General features: G+C 59.1%; 1 protein-coding gene and 1 long non-coding RNA gene across 4 annotated transcripts in view; one reads left to right on the top strand and one right to left on the bottom strand.

Annotated features, from left to right (window-relative positions):
• The window catches only part of PRKAR1B (protein kinase cAMP-dependent type I regulatory subunit beta), an 85,029-nt gene that overhangs the window by 54,914 nt on the left and 13,797 nt on the right, over positions 1–16,318 (top strand). For all 3 annotated transcript variants that reach the window (XM_019637588.1, XM_019637589.1, XM_019637590.1), the window contains exons 7-8: positions 5,873–6,031; positions 11,303–11,363. In XM_019637588.1, coding sequence (XP_019493133.1) covers positions 5,873–6,031; positions 11,303–11,363 — 220 coding nt within the window. The remainder of the gene's footprint in view (positions 1–5,872; positions 6,032–11,302; positions 11,364–16,318) is intronic.
• LOC109380234 (uncharacterized) lies at positions 14,315–16,300 on the bottom strand. Its single transcript, XR_002123416.1, has 2 exons — positions 15,362–16,300; positions 14,315–15,181 (listed from the first exon to the last, which is right to left on the bottom strand). It is a non-coding gene; the product is annotated as an uncharacterized LOC109380234 (long non-coding RNA).

The raw sequence follows: 16,318 nt of genomic DNA, 5'->3' as shown, positions 1-16,318 counted from the left end.
CACTCGTTGGGCCCCCCTCCCCCATCAGAGCCAGGCTGTCTGGGCACCATGGACAGACCCCCACTTCCTGGCTGCAGTCTCAAATTTGGGACCATCAGGCCCCCAGTGGGACAAGACAGTGATGTGTGGGGCCATCCCGTGATGCCCATTGGGGCTGCACACCTCCATCAGCCTCATCAGCTTTTCCAGGCGAGGCCGCATGGCTGTGAGGAAGCCGACGGGGGGAGCTCGCCTGTGATGTGGGGGGCAGCGAGTCCAGGGCGCACGCACAGGGCCGGCGGGCGGGCATGTGGGTGAGGCCACATTTAAAGGAATCAAAAGATGCTCAGTCAGGACTCTGGAATGAGAAAGCGGCACGTTGGCTCCTGGGTGAGTTATGGGGCTGCATGTTACAATAATTACTGTTATTACTACTCCCGGCTGTGAAATTGCAGCAGCTGCTCTGACCCGCGCTGCATTTTGTTTGCTCGTTTCTGTAAACTGCCTTCCAGGCGGCAGGGAGATGTCCTGGCTGTGCCACAGGCGGCCAGTTCGAGGACTGTGAGGTCTGAGGGCGCCTTGAGGCCGGCGTCATCCAGCCTCCGTAGGCCAGGGAGCAGAGGGGAGACCCCGCCGTCGGCACACTTGTCCCCAGTGCCCAAAGTCCCCTCTGAGGACCCCTGCCTGGCCTTTTCCAGGGTGGGATTTGGGGTGGGCATCCTGAGACCGCCTCCCTTCTTCAGGATGGACGCTGCCCTCTGACCAGTGGCTCCCTAGGGGGACAGCCAGGTGACCAAATGCCAAAAGCACCAGATTCAGTTTAAATTATGGTTTTCCAGAGAGACGGCGAAAGTGCCTGCCACGGTGTGTGTGTTGCCAAGAGCTATAATCCATTTTTCTAAGTATAAAAATATCTTCCAATTTGTTTTATTCGTGGAACATAGCACTTCTGCTTACAAGGACACTCAGCCGCCTGCTCTGCCGGCTCAGGAAGTAGTAGTTCGTTTGAGGCCGGGTCCCTCCCTGTCCTTTCAGGCCTTCGTTATTTTAGGACCCTCCTTTGTGTGTGTGTGTGTGGGGGGGTCCACCCCACCCCAGGCTCTCCGCCCCCAGATTCCCTCTGTTTCACCACGATGTCTGGGAGTGCGGGCTCTGAGCAGCGTCCTAGGGACAGGACACTCCAGGACAGGCCATCTGGCTCCACGGTCAGTCAGCTGTTACTCAGTGTTTGCCTGGTGCTGTTGTTTTTCCCCGTTGGTAAAGTACACATAACAAGATTTACTATGTTAACCTTTTTTAAGTGTCCAGTTCGGTGGCGTTCGGGACATTTACATAGTTGTGCAGCCGTCACCACCGTCGTCTCCAGAACTTTCCATCTTCCCAAACTGAGACTCTGTCCCCATGAAACACTAACCCCCTCGCCTCCCCCAGCCCCTCACCACCATCTACTTCCTGTCTCTGTGAACCTCACTCCTCTAAGGACCTCGTATCAGTGGGGTCACACAGTGTGTGTCCTTTGTGACTGGCTGATTTCATCAGCACAGTGCCCTCAGGGTCCATCCACGCTGTAGCAGGTGACAGAATTCCTTCCTTTCTAAGGCTGAGTAGCATTCCCCTGTATGACGGGCCCCACTGTGTTTGCCCATCATGTTGACGGGCACCGGGCTGCTCCCGCCTCCTGGCGGCTGTGAGCATGGGGGTACAGACATGTCTTCCCCACTGCCGGGACATTCTCTGTCCATCAGTCGCTCAGTGCGTTGAGTGCTGTGTGGCCGTGGCCCGGAACTGGCAAGTCTTCCTGCAGCATCTCGGGGCTTTCTGGCCCTTCGTCCCCCGCAGACCGAGGCCAGGGTCCCGACCCGTCCTGCCTTGTGTGGCCCCAGTGCCCATGGGGCCCCGGGGGTGGGGCAGGAGGACCCTGAGCCGTGATGGATTTGGGGTTCTGCTGGAGGGAGCCTGGCTGGCCGCATGCCACTCGAGAAGTGGAGACAGCACCCACGTGGCCTGGGCGCCACAGACAGGAGCGCTCGGAGGGGCGGCACCTCAGGCAAAAACCAAACAAACCGACCCCCTGGGTGTTTTGGGCTAAGGGCCTTTGAGGGGTTTACTTGGAGGGAGGAGCAGGGGGAGGGAGAGCAGGTGGGCATGGCCGGAGCTGCCCGAGGGCGCCCTGGGGTACATGAGGCCCAGCTCCCCGGACCCAAGTGCCCACTCACCTGCACGGACGCGGGAGCCTGGGAAGGTGGGAGGAGATGGGCCACTGGCTCTTTCTCAGCATCTGTGAAAACAGCAGCCTGGTGGCATGCTTGAGTGACTTCCCACCCGGGCTGTGACAGACCAGCCTGGGTTGCACTGGAAATGAAGGCAGGAGCTGGGGAAGAGCGCGGCCACAGCACCGCGTTGGCCTCCGGTGGGAAGCAGGCGCCTGGCTCTGGCACCCGCTCACCCCAGCTGTTTCAACCCCCTTTTCCTTTTCTGTGGAGCCCAGTGTTGAACTGAAACGCCCAGGGTTGGGGCAGGCGGCAGAGCAAGGCAGCAGGTCAGGTCCCACCCGGGGCACCCCAGCCTCTCCTGGCAGCTTCTCCAGCTCCCGGTGGCCCCTGCTGCTTGTGTGGTGGGCACGGCCAGGCGGGCCACGCTCTCAGCGCGGCTCTGCGTGTGGATTCCCGTGTTGATGGCATCCCAGTGCTGCCTGTGGTCCGATTTGTGGGGGTTTATTAGCAGGTTCCTGTGCCTTCAGTCCCTCTCTGTCTCCACCTCCATCCTAAATCCAGTCAGACCTTGTCCAGTCTGAGCCTATGACAGAACCGCCTGTTAAAACACTGGCCGCTGGGCGCCAGCCACGGGTCCGACTCCCACACGTTCACAGGTGCCACTGGCCCATTGGCAGTCGGAGACGGGCTGCCCCCGGCTGCCCTCCACACGAGAGTTCCCCGGAGCGAGCACCGCAGACGTAAGCCAGTGATGAAGGCCGCTCTGGACCTTCTGTGCCCCCCGGAGACCGTGCGCGCCCTTCCCTTCTCCCACGCCCCCTGCCCACCCGCACCTCTCTCTGCCTTGGTCTTGCTGCATCCTGGACCCCATTTGGTCCTGTCTCAGGACCTTGGCACGTCCTGTCCTTTTGCCTCAAACTCTCTTCCCACAGACCTTTGCACGGCTGTCTGTCTCCGAACCCTCTGCCCCGTTCTCTCCGAGGCTCGTAGCGCGTCTGTGATGAGCATATGTGATGGTTTGCCTGCAGCCTGTCTCCCGGCCAGTCAGCAGGTCCCCATGAACTGTAACCCTAAGCTTCCCGCTGCTGAACCCGAGCCGTCGGTCATGCTGGGCGCTCAGCACACACTGAGGGTGCTGGGTGAACGGACGAACGAACGAATGAACACAGAACGGCCGGTGAGAGAAACCCGTCCCCGCTGGGCTCGTAAATGTAACCCAGCAGGGCCTCCCACCATTTTTCTTTTAAAAGAAGAAACAAAAACAAAAAAAATGACACAAAGCAAGAAGTAGCCCCTTTGCGTGCCAGCTGGGGTGGGGCCCAGCACTGCACCAGCCCTGGTGACAGAGGCCAGTGTCCCGAGAAGGATGGCCCTTTGTGCTCTGTGGGGCCCCGTCCTCGGCTCGCACAATGGTTTCCTCTGACGCCTCGGAGGCCTCGGGCTTCTGGGGAAAAGGGGGTCCTAGCAGCCCCGGGCCTGTGCCCCCTGGGCTCCAGGTCCCCTCCGTCTTGCCCTGCAGCACCAGCCACCGTGCCCCCTTTTTGGAGATGCACCCTAGGAGAGCGGGGGCACAGCCACCGCGGGTTGGCTCTAAGACACCATTGTCCCCTGGGTCCCTGTGGTCTTTAGCGGCTGATGGGTGGTCCTGGCCCCGCCTGGCAGCCATTCGAGGCGGTGGCTTCCTTGGTCCCCTACAATGCGAGAAGGAGAGGCCAGTCAGTCCTCCCCAGACCCCCTGTGTCAAGCAAAGCTCCCCCAACCTCAGACTCATGGTCCCTGAGCCCCTCGTCGGCGAGGCCTCCACGGGTGCTGGCAGGAGAGCCGTTTGGTACAACCCTGGAAAACTGTGTTTAGAAAACCTACGTGTGCCCCGTGAAGCAGCAAACGCCACCCTTAGGCATTTCCCCGTGAGAGGTGAGGGCGGATAAGTCCCATACAGAGTGTTCATGGCAGCATTCTGTGTCACAGCCTGAAACCAGAAACAGCCCATCACCCACGGGGCGGATCACCACTGTGAGGCCATGAGATCGAATGGACTGAACCCAGCAGCCCACAGACGCACGCTGAGCGGTGGCGAGTGTGCTGCATGATTCTGTTTCATGCCCACAGGACCTCGGGACCTGCCCCTGTCGGGGGCCCCGGGAGTTCCTGGGACCTGGAAACCTTAATCTGAGTGTCAGGAAAACTCACCAAGCTGCACACTCAGGATTCATGTTAATGTTTGCGAGTTACAGCTCCACAGTCAGGATTTGAGACGAACGTAAGCAGTGGGAGGACCAGCCGAGACGGGAGCCGCTGTGCCAGCCAGTGGTGACCCGGTGACCGTGACTGCTGACGAGTCATCACCGCCCCCTCCCCAAGAGCTCTGGGCCCCCTTTGAGAAAATGTGGCAAAGGTTCTGGATGTTGTCTGCTGTCCCTTCACCCCTAAAATCCAGGTGGCTGGCTCTGCAGCGTCCTTCTGCCCCAGCAAAGCGAGGGAGCACCCCCAGCCTCCTGGGGAGGACAGGACAGTGTCTTCTGACTTCAGGACCTTGTCGAGTGGACGCTGGTGTTTCTTCTCCCATGTACCCAGCAGTCTGGACCCCCTCCAGGGGCGTGAGGGCACGGTCGGGCCGGGTGGGGGTGACCAGTGAGGCCGGCAGCAGGACTTGGGGGCTCTGCGCTCAGCCTGGGTGCTGGAGTCCGGCAGGCTTTCCGGCTGGCGCAGGTCTTCAGGGTGGGCGCTCCGGCGGCTCTGCCTCTGCTCACAGCGCCTCCGTTTCCCTCGAAACTCCCCGGTTGACCAGTTCTCCCAGCCCTCCGGCACCAATTATGGAGTCATCACCTGTGTGATGTTTTCTTCAGACAGGCAGCTCTGTGCCTCAGTTATCACCAAGATAATGAGTCATTGATTTCAACAAGAATGGCTTCCATGACTCATCGCAATCCATTCTCTCCCGCATTCACGATTTTGCCAATGAGAGCTATTCTTCAAGCTCATTGACACCCCGCGGGAACAAAGCCGGCTGTGTGGATCTGTCGTAGCTGAATCGTGTAACTAACAGGCTGCACCATTCGTGCAGGACGGGGACCTGCGTGGTCCGTGCACGGCGGCTGCACTGCAGGCCATCGCCCACGCGGCTGAAAGGGACCTTGTCCAGGACCTCTCGGCAGGGCCTGACCGTCCGTCCATTGAAGGCGGGCCCAGGGAGCTTGGGTGCTCCCCGCAGGGGGATGGGCCCTGAGGCGACACAGGCAGCACGGCTCCTTGGGCATGGTGCAGGCGTGCTGGGGGTGGGGAGTGCTGCTCGGGGAGCGCCCTGTGGCAGGGGAGGGACAGGCAGCTGATGGGGACAGAGGCAGAGGTGCAGAGATGCCCCACGGCATCCTCGAGTCTGACTCGTGGGTGCAGTCAGGGAAACCGAGGCCCCGAGAGGCCAACCTGAGGTCCGTAAGGAGCGGGGTGAAGACCTGCCTGGCGGTGGCGGGCCCCACTTTTCTGCAGACCAGGCCTGGGCAGCAACTCCACCACCGCTGGCCCGGCTGAGGGTCCTCCCGCCTCTGGACTGTGCCGCCCAGCGGGGCCTGAGCAAGGGAGCCAGCGGCCCCAGGTGGCGGCAGTGTTGTCCCCACATGACAGACCCCTTCTGCTGTCACCCTACACATCCCCCGTGACCTTTCTCATTCTGTTTCCCGAAGGTGTATGTGAACGGAGACTGGGTGACCAGCATCAGCGAGGGTGGCAGCTTTGGGGAGCTTGCCCTCATCTACGGCACCCCCAGGGCGGCCACTGTGAAAGCCAAGACTGACCTTAAGCTCTGGGGCATCGACCGTGACAGCTACCGCCGCATCCTCATGGTGAGTGGGCTCTGGTGCGGGGCTTCGCCGGGCCAGGCCCAGCACCGCCTGCCTTGTGGGCAGGGCCTTCGCCATGGTGGGAGGTGCTGGAGGGACTCCGGGAAGTCTCCTGCAGGGTGGTCGGGTGCTTTTCCTTCCTCCCCTCTCCTAGCTGTGGGGAGTGTGTCGCAATGGCTGGACCGCCAGCTGCCATCCTGGACTGTGACGTTACTTTGAGCATGAATGCCATTTACATGAATCCAGTCGTGACAATTCCTGGGGGACACATATAGCAGAGGGGGGGTGCAGGCGGCAAGAGCTGGGGAGGGGCTGCTGTGCTGCAGAGCAGGCGCAGAGACCCCTCTCACAACAAGGTGGCAATCGAGCACAGGCCTCGGAGCAGGGGGCCAGCGGCTGTCCAGAAGTGTGTTTGGGCAGTGAGAGCAGCAGAGGCCTGGGGACGAGCTTGGACCCGCCGGGAGGCCGGCGTGGGTGGACTGTAGGGTCCCGTGCAGGAGGGCTGCACCTGTGGGCCAGGAGACCCTCGGGAGTCTGAGCAGAGGGTGACAGAGCCAACATGGACCCACTTACCTGTAGGCCTGCTGGGTAAGGGCGGGCAGCCTGACTCAGGGATCTGGCAGCCGTGCCGATGGGGGGAGATCCCCTGTGGTCACAGGTGTCCAGTCCCTTCCCTCCCATCACTGGGCACAGGCTGCTGGGTGCCAAGCGCCCCGTGCTTTGGGAAGTCACGCCCTTTGGCTACCTGTGTTCACCATGGTCACCATGGGCCAGCCTCTCTACTGAGCTGCCAGGTGGTCCAGGAACACCTAAGCAGCTGGCCATGTTGCTCAGGGCAGCCCCAGGGCGAGCTCTGCTGACTGTTTGCTCAGAGCCAGTCCCGCCAGGAGGGAGGTGATGAAGGCGAGCATGTTGCCAGGGACCTGTGACCTCTCCCCACGGGTCCTCCCGGGGGCTGGATGTGTCCATGCTTGCTGCGCGCACCCTACGAGGCCTGGCCATCTCCCCGGAGGCCCCTGTGCTTCAGGGGTGGGGAGGCCGCCAGAAAGGCCAGGGACTGTGGGGCCGGCCCTGTGAGCTCAGTTCGGTATGTGAGCCTAGAGCATCCCGACGGGAATGAGGGGCCGGGGTGTGCCTGGCCGTCATGGTCCCACGGGAGTGACCGGTCTGTCACGATGCCAGGAGAGGTCAGCACGGTGTTTGGACAGGTATGTCACCTGGCTCTCCGCGAGAGGAGTTCCTTGTCCGCACACTTGGCCAGTGTCACTGAGTGCCCACCGTGGACACACCAGGAATGTCCCTGTCTCCCCCAGGGTGGTGCCAGTGGCAATGACGTTCTCTCTTTTCTTTGTTTTGAACCTGCAACCCCTGAGCTGTCCATGTTTCCACGTGGGCGGGGACCCCTGAGCATCCTTCCTCGGAGCACCCACACTTCCTGTCTCCTCTGGACGCACCTGGCCCGTGTTGCGTAATCCATTGTTTCTCCCCGTCTACACGGAGCCCTTCTTGGCTGTGGGATTTTTGTGGCTAGAACCTTACATTTAGGGAAGTTTCCAAACCACCGCAGCAGCTGGTGCATCCTCGGTGCTAATTCTGGGTCCCTGTGCCCTAAGAATAGCCCAACCGTGCTTGGAGGCCACAGGGCCTGGCGGACCCCGCTCAGCAGGGCACATCTCACAGGATGTTTCCGCTTTTGCATCAGGCTGTGACTTGGGCAACTGGATATCATGGATGAGTGAATTGCCACACATCCACTTAGCACGAAGCTGGAACGTGTCGAGGGGACATGGGAATTGGGGGGGAGGTCACTGGTGTTCCCAGGGAGAGGGCCACCTCCCGAGATGTTAGCTCGGACCCTGCATTCGGACTGTTGGTGTCGCCGCCTGTCTGGTCTGGAAGTCCTCCAGAATGCCCCCTCTTCCCACCACTGCTCCCCGTGGTGCAGAGGGAAGGACGGAGCTCAGCCATGCCCACCACGTGCCCAGTCACGGGACTGGGGCCCTCCCCTCCTCCAGGCCCCAGCACAGGGCTGGCGCTCCCCCAATGCTCCCTTCTTTCTCTGAAGTTTCAGGACCCTCTGTTCACCTAAATCTTACATGGAACCTGGGTGTTTGGAACGAATGAGTAGAATTGTGGTAGAGGCCGGGTGGGTTGTCCAGATCCCCCCTGCTTGGGATGGCCCGAGACCCTCGGCACCTGGGTCCTGATTCACAGCGCCCAGACCCCACCTGCTTGCCGGCTCCCCATCCAGGAACCCCTCCTTGTCTCCTTTGCCCCAGCGGCTGCTGTTAATTCTGCTTTGGGGCACATCTCGGGGGTGCTCTGAGCCTCCCTTCTTCCGATCTGAGTGAAGATGGGGGATGGTCATTGGTGGTACCGGGCTGCACACAGGGGGGTGCTGGGCGGCCTGTGCCTGCCCCTCTGGAGAGGAGAAGATACTGAGCATGTTCCCAGCACGGTGTGGGACTCTGTGGTGTGGGCATCGATTCTGGATCGAGACCGTCCTGTTTTAACCCTGACCCTACCACTTAGCAGCCTCGTGGACGTGAGCAGGTTATGACCCCTCCCTGAGCCTCCACACTCCTTTTAAGTGGAGACCTGGCGGGGCAGCGTAAGGAGTGACCCTTGGGGTGCCATTTCTAGCAGCGTCGGGAAGGTCCTGTTCACCTCTTCCCAGGGGTGGGGCCACTGGGGACTGGCCCACAGTGAGTGCCTGTTTGCAGAGGTCTCTATCCCCATCTGATGAAGGGCAAGTCGTTCTGAGGCTGGTACCCCTGCCTCTCAACAGGAAGCAGACCAGGAACCTTCCAGACTGAGGTGGACAGAGCAGTGGTGGGAAGTCAGGAGAGCCCAGATCAGAGACTCAGAGAACGTGGTGCCAGACTGACCGCCTCCTGCTGGAGAAACAAGGCCCAGGGAGGGTGAGACTGGTCTAGGAGTGTGGGTGTTACGGGCTGGACTTGGTGTGTGCTGACCCTCTCTCAGTCCATTGTACTCGGTAAGAGGTACACCACTACTGTCACCATCATCACCACCATCACCACCACCATCACCATCACCATCACTACCACCATCACCACCACCATCACCACCACCACCATCACCATCACCACCACCACCACCATCACCATCACCTCATCACTTCAATCAGCAACATAAAGAACAGTTGTTGAGATTCTCTGTCCGTACAGTGGCCCGATAAGCCCATGATGTTCATAGTCTCCATTTCACTGAGGCTCAAAGATATAGGTGGCACACCAGAACCCACACGTGTGCAGCTTGGTGAGGGCCGTCCTCGCTCAGGCAGGCAGCCTGTGTGTCCTCTCTGCTGAGGCCCTGGAAGATGTGGCGGGGTGGGGGGGCACCCTTAGGGCTCATGCTCACTGTGGGTGTCAGGCCTGAGCCGTGCCCTCTGGGTTTGATCTTCCCTCCTGTGAGGATTGGCTCAGCTTGTGTCTCTGGATGTTGAGGGAGACTCAGGGGACAAGTGGGGAGGCCGTGGTACCAGACACATGGGTCAGCTGCGCCATCCCGGAGCCCAGAACAGACAACCGTGGAAAAACCCTTTGTCCTGGGGACTAACATTCCTTCCCCCACTTCATTGCTGTTGCATTTTTGTCATAGTTTTCTGGGGACAGGCAGTTAGTGCCATGTGCTTCTTGTCTGGCCCTTTCTCCTTGATCCCGTTCCCGGTTTTCTCTCCCTTCCTCTGCCCGCTCCCACCCCTCCAGCAGGGGTGGCTGGACCAAAGGGTCTCCTGCCCCCACAAGCTATGTGTCTCACCCATCCCAGCAAAGTGGGCTGGGACAGAGGGTGTTGGAGACCGTGTCTCCTCACTGCTCACCAGCTTCTTCTGTGTCCCCCAGGCTGCTTGTCTGTCCCTCCCCGCCCCACAGAGGGGTTCCTGCTGTCCCCTATTTTCCCATGTGAGAAAGTTGCCTTAAACGGACCCTTTTTAAGGAGACGCCAGCAGACTTTCTAATCCGTGGAATCTGCTTTCAGGATTTAGAGCCGCAGTGCCCAGTGTGTCTGATAGTGGGGGGCACTGAGAGGCGGGGCCTGGAGGAGGGGCCCTGGAGACAGACAGGGCCAGGTGGGCTCCTGCTTCACCACTTGGAGGGGTGTAACTTGGACGCGCTCCTTGAAGGCGCTCCCTTCTCCGTTTTCTTTCCTCGGCTGGCGGGTGCTGTGAGAGCTGACCAAGGAAATGGGCGTGAGGGTGAGCGCAGGGTCGCTCGGGGCGCTAGGTAAACGCCAGAAGTGGTCTGCTTGAGACTCTGCGGTCCGGCGCCGCTTCGAGCAGCATCCCTGAAAGGAAGGTTCAGGGATGCCCTCAGGCGTTGGGCCTGCGCGCGCGCGCGCGCGCGCGTGTGTGTGTGTGTGTGTGTGTGTGTGTGTGTGTGTGTGTGTGTGTGTGTCAGGAGCCCTGCTGCCCACATTTCATTCTCTCTTCCTGACTCATCTCCCACAGTTGCTGAGTGCGTGAGACCCTGGCTGCGGGGACTGAGACCTGTGCACTTGGGTGCAGGGCTCAGCCTTCGTGAGGGGGGTCTGGGGGGCACCAGGAGGAACCGTCCAGGAGGGAGCGAGGCCAATGCCACCATGTCCTTTGCAGTGTAGCTTTGAAAATCACAAGCCGTCACACCTTAATATGCTCTTGGTTAGCTGGTCAGCCCTGTTCCACACAGACGTGACTGGGAGGAGGTGGGATTGTGGGGGCTGTCACACAGGCTGGCTGCCACACTGGGTGTAGCCAATACTCAAAACAGCAGCGGCTTAAGCCACATGGTTAACGTCTCACGTTCCAGAGCCTGGAAGGTCTGTGTAGGGGGTCAGTTCTTGGCTCCACGGGACCAGAGAACCAGCTTCTGTCACTTTGCTGCATTTCTGTTCACAAGGGCCTAAGACGGTTGCTGGTGCGGCAGCCATGACCTCCACATCCCAGCTGGCAGGAAGGAAGGAGGGGCCTATTCTCCTTAAGGCTACTGGTGTCATTTAGACCGTGCTCGTGGGAACATGGTCAGTCCTGCAGAAGCTGGAGGGATGCCTGGGGACACCTGTGTCATCGCAGTGTCCTGCCTTGGGGACAGGTACTGGGCTTCCGAACGGCGACAGCTCCTCAGCCCTTGGTCATCTGAGAACTCCAAGGACGTGGAGTGCTCGAAGGGTCTCCTTTGGGGAGTTCGGAGTCCCTTGGGACAGTTGGAACTGCCGGGAGGCTTGAGGCGTGAAGACCCACCTTATCTGTCCTCTGTCTCCCTGTCTCCCGAACAGGGCAGCACGCTGAGGAAACGCAAGATGTACGAGGAATTCCTCAGCAAGGTCTCCATCCTGGGTAGGTGGCGCCCCGCCCTGCATGGCATGTCCGTCCTGAGTACCTGCCGTTGGCCCAGCCACCTCCACAGTGCGTGGCCAGCAGGTTCTGTGTTCTTGGTGGGATGTGAGTTTGGGCCGTACACACGGTTTCACCCACACATGCTGCTCAGAGACAGTATGTGTGTGTGCACACTACTGTGTGTCAGGGCCAAGCCGTCTGCCCCTCCCGTGGGGCCCGGCCCCTTCATGGCCCAGTGTCTTTGTCCTCCACGTATGTGCTTCACTTGTCCATCCCCCGCCTCCCTCCGTGTCATCATCTCCAGCTCCTGGTCCATGTTGGTCAGCTTTGAGCTGAAAGTCATTTTTTTGTTATGGTGAAAGTGGCCAGCTGTGTTGAGCTGCTTTCCCTGGCTGGTTTCGGTTTCTTCCCAAGAATGGTTTCCCCTGGTGCCACCTCCACCTTTTTTCACCCTGGGGTCTGATAAACACGTGGGCTACGATTCCGTGGATTTTCAGGAGTGTCTGCAAAGTTCTGTCCAACAAGTGTTTCCACGTCTTACAGTTGCGTTAACGTGGTGATCAGCGTGTTCTGGGCCAGCCTGTCGCTCCCGGCAGTGATGGCTCCATGTCTGTGTCCAGCGCTCAGCACGAGGCTGGCTGGGCCCAGGGGCTGAGCTGTAACTCATTTTAATCGATTTAAAGAAATAGATACATGTGGCAGGAGCTCCCGTTTTGGACAAGGTAGCTCTAGACCCTGGAAGGGACTCACGTGGGACAGTGAGTGACAACTGAGTGTCACAGCTCCCGGAACCACTGGAAGTAACCACCCAGCGGATATCCCTGCAGTAACATTCGCAGCCTTGAGCACCCCGGGCCAGACTTCTGGGTAAAGGTGGTAAGCAAGTGGAAGCTAAGGGAGTGAGGCAGAAAAAGGAACAGACAGAAATCCCTGAGGCGGGCGGTGGGGGCAGGGGTAGGGGCTGGGGCTGGGCTGAGGATTGGGCCGCCTCCCGGCTCCCACGGCTGCTCCCTGGGGTGGCGTGCCGCTGCCTGCGAGCAGTGACCCTGCGCGGACAGTGCAGTTTGTCAGCCCCGCAGTGGCTGGACTCTGCTAGTCCCCACTCCCCACAGAGACGGGGCAGGGCTCGCTGCCGCCCTTCAAACTGAAGACCAGAGTGGGGAGTCCTGTCCCCAAACCCCCATGTTTGGCTTGGACAAGCTGGAAAGAAACGCTACGGCCACAGTGAGACCAGCCACGAACTACACCAGCAAGAACTACAGGCAGAAAAGAGCCCGGCCAGGAGGGAGGCATGTCCAAAGAAACAGGACGCAAATCCCAGGGCAGAGCTCGTTAAGGACAGACAGTCCGGGGATGCGAAGTCGTGTAGCCAGTAACGTCATAACAGCTATTACAGCCAATGGGATTGTAGCAGCCGTGCATGGGGCCCGGTGGGCACTAGACTGATTGGGGGGTCGCTGCATGAATTACACGAATGTCTAACCCCTGCACTGCACACCTGAAACTAATATGAAATAATATTGAATGTCAACAGTCACTGAAAAAAAATTTTTATTTAAAAACAAGGTAACCATATATGTTAAATAAGACATAATCTTCAAAATGTACGATGTTTTTAAAAAACAAGATATTTTTAAAAATAACAACAACACAAAGTCAGCACAACAGGAGAACAGAGGAGAGAAGATGAAATGGTACGTGACATTAGCAGGGAGATGGAACAGCCGAGGAGACGGGTCAAGGTCAGGACCGGTGAGGCTTGAGCACCGTGGCAACAAGTGCGGGGCCGTGGCACAGACACAGCTGGGGCCCCACGTTCTCACCTTTAGAGAGAGTTTCTCGCAAGGGCGTAAAGGGACACGGACGGAGATGTCCATTTCAGCAGTTTTCACCGTAGTGACAAAGGGGGAACGACGCAGCCTGCCGCTTCTGGAAGGGAGACGTGCCCTGTGCTTGTGGTGAGTTGTGTGCGGCCAGAAAAGCGAGGTTGCACAGCTCCGCGTGTCCGCGCTCTCAGGGACTGGAAACCGCATGTGTGCAAAAGTGTGGCAACCCGATGTAGTGTTTGTGAAGCTGTCACATTGCAAAGGTGTAAGACCTTTTCTCATCAATTTTTTCCAAGTTCAAAAAAACCAAACAATTGAACTAGACTGAAGATGGAATTAGTGACGTGGAAGAACGGTGTGAGAGGTGCCTGCGGGAGGCAGGGGAAGTGACACAGAAGCAGCCTGAGGGGAGAGTGCAGCGGGGTGACCAGGCCCCCGTGGAGGACAGTCACCAGTCCAGGGAGGCCACTCGATGCGGTTACGGTGGGACGTCCTCCCCGACGAGGGACAGGCCTGAGGACGGGCACCTCCTGCTCCCACAGGGCCGCTGAGGCGGGGCGCGGGGCGCGGGCCCTGGCTTAGCTTCGCAGAGAAACTAGACCTCAGGCCTCCAGGGAGAAGGATCGTCGGGGGGCAGCCTGAGCCAGGCGAGCGGTGGTCGTGGGTGCTGAGGGAGACAGCCCGGACGCCACGCCCGCACCCACATCAGCCACAGCCGGCCTTCCTGGTTTGCAGTTCAAGGGAGCAGCACTCGACGGAGTCAGCTCATGAATTTCACAAGAAACCTGGGATAGAGGCTGGACGCACGTCGGGGACCTGATGACAGGCGGCAGCTCCAGCATGTGCCACATGGACCAGCAGGGCTGTGGTGACAGACACGGCAGGGAGGAGGCGGGGCCCCCTGCCACTCATGTCCACAAGGGATCAGCTTTACCTAAAATTCAGTGTTTAAGTTAGGCCAGATAAAATGGCCCATTTTCTGCTCCCTTTGACCCCAAAAGTGGGCCTTCCCTATAGTTCAATGTACGTAAAACCCAGTGACCATGTCAATGTCTTTTTCACAATCTTTTTTTGAGGAATCTTTTATAAAAGACTATCTTGTGTTGAAAAAACATTCACCAAAAATTCAGTTTCACTTCGTTTATTTTTCCTTCTGTTAAATTCAAGCAAATAAAATGTGAGGCTTTCTGTTGAAAACAGCTTGCCCGGGACCTCCTCCGAATAAGGCGTTTCTGCTTGTCTTCCCGTCGCCGTCCGTCAGGACCTGAGACCGGATGGCGGGCACATGGCGTTGGCCATGCTGTTTCTGGGCTGTTTTAGCGACTTCCAAACTCTTGATACTTGGCCTGAGTTCTTTGTAATGAGTATGAGCAAGTTTACCAAAGACAACAGAGTGGGAATTAATACAAAGTAAATGAAAGAACAGAATCGCCCCCTCCGCCCACAACAACCTCACAGGAGACCCGAGCCCTGAGGACTGCCCGGTGCCACCCTGACCCATGTGGCCACACCCAGATGCTCTGTCCCTGGGGGCGCCCGCCCTGATGTGTGGACCTTCCAGAAGCTGGCGCCTCGCCTCAGGTGCATGTGTGGCTGTGTGAGGGCACCTCAGCCCCTTCCTTGGGAGCCCACGTCCTCTGTCTAACCCTTCTCTGAAATGATGAAAGAAGGCCACGGTTTTCTTATTGTGGTGAAAACATACAGAACATTTACCTTTAAAATTCAGGAGCATTTAATCCAGCCGGTGATGTGCCCCCATCACCACTGTCTGGTTCCAGCACTTGCTCATCAGCCCCCGTGGAGACCACACCCCTGTCAGCAGCCCCCCGCCCCCGGCACCTACAGTCTGCTGTCTGTCCCTGTGGAGTTGCCTGTTCTGGGTGTAGCACAAAAATGGACTCACACACTGTGGCATTTTGCATCTGGCTTCTTTCTGGTGGTTCTCTCTTCACATATTTGGCAAAGCAAAAAATTGGCACCTCCTAGGTTTGTCTACAAAATTTTTCAAGGGCCGAGGGGAGGGATATTTTAGCTCTGTGAAAAATCCCAAAGGCGGGACCTTTGCAGCCCTTCACTCCCACTGCCTTTGAACTGTAGTGGGGCGGGTGCCCCGGCCCCAGTGCCACCAGGTCCCCATCGGTCACCTTCCCACATGTCCACTCGCTCACCTACCTCCTCCACAGTCCCGTGGGCACTTACAACCTCTTGTCGGCCTCACATCTGCAGACTTTGAGGAACACGATCGCCACCAATGCCACTGTCTTCTCCAAGCCCGTCAGGAGGAATGACAAGACTCGAGTCCCTTTGCTGCTCAGTCACCATTAGCTTCACAAAATCATCCCAAAGTGGCGGGCGTTGGCATGGGTGGGTGGAGGGCTCTCTCCTGGCCGCCTGCCCTCAGCTCGCCCCACCCCACCCCCGGAGAACGTGGACACGGCTGCACCGTGTCTGTGAGGCCTCAGCTTCTCGCCAACGTGCTGGGCTGAGCCGCTGCTGCGGGTGCGTGCCAGGGGCAGCTTCGGGCCTCGGGACTGTGCTCCAGCTCCCCTGGGCTGGTGACCCGTCCCCGCCTGTGCCAGCGCCCAGCTCCGGGATCACCCACCTGGTTAGGTCCCAACCGGAGCTGCCTGGGGGACACCCGCCTGCATCTGTTCTGCATGCCTGCCACGGCCTGCGCGAAACCCCTCGGAACTTTTCCCATGACGGGCAGCCCGCCAGCATCCGGAACCTTCCGGCACAGGGACTCTGAGTGCCCTGAAAATGCCCCAAGCGCGTCTGCGCCTCAGGAGTTGCCTCGGGGCCAACAAACGGCTGCTTCTTTCAGCTTCTCCTGACACTTCTCCCCAAACGTGTGTTGTTGGCACATTAAGCTGCTGTGCATCTTGGCTTTCAGACCTCAGAACATTAACAGGTTTCAGATGTGACACGAAAACCTGCTGATCAGGTATGTGGAGGCGATCTCCGAGCTGCAGTGACTTGTAAAACGACGTGCCTGTTATCGCCCTGTAGGGACACCGTGAACAAAGGCTGCCAGTCTGCGCCAGCCGCCTCAGACACAAGCTGCAGCTTCACACGTTACCTGCGTGTGTCGGGTCACAGGCCTACATGGCAGCACCCCCCCTCTGCACC

Source organism: Hipposideros armiger, unplaced genomic scaffold (genome assembly GCF_001890085.2).
Source record: "Hipposideros armiger isolate ML-2016 unplaced genomic scaffold, ASM189008v1 scaffold_33, whole genome shotgun sequence".
In the NCBI taxonomy this organism is placed as follows: domain Eukaryota; kingdom Metazoa; phylum Chordata; class Mammalia; order Chiroptera; family Hipposideridae; genus Hipposideros; species Hipposideros armiger.
This window is presented reverse-complemented; position numbering and strand designations above follow the sequence as displayed.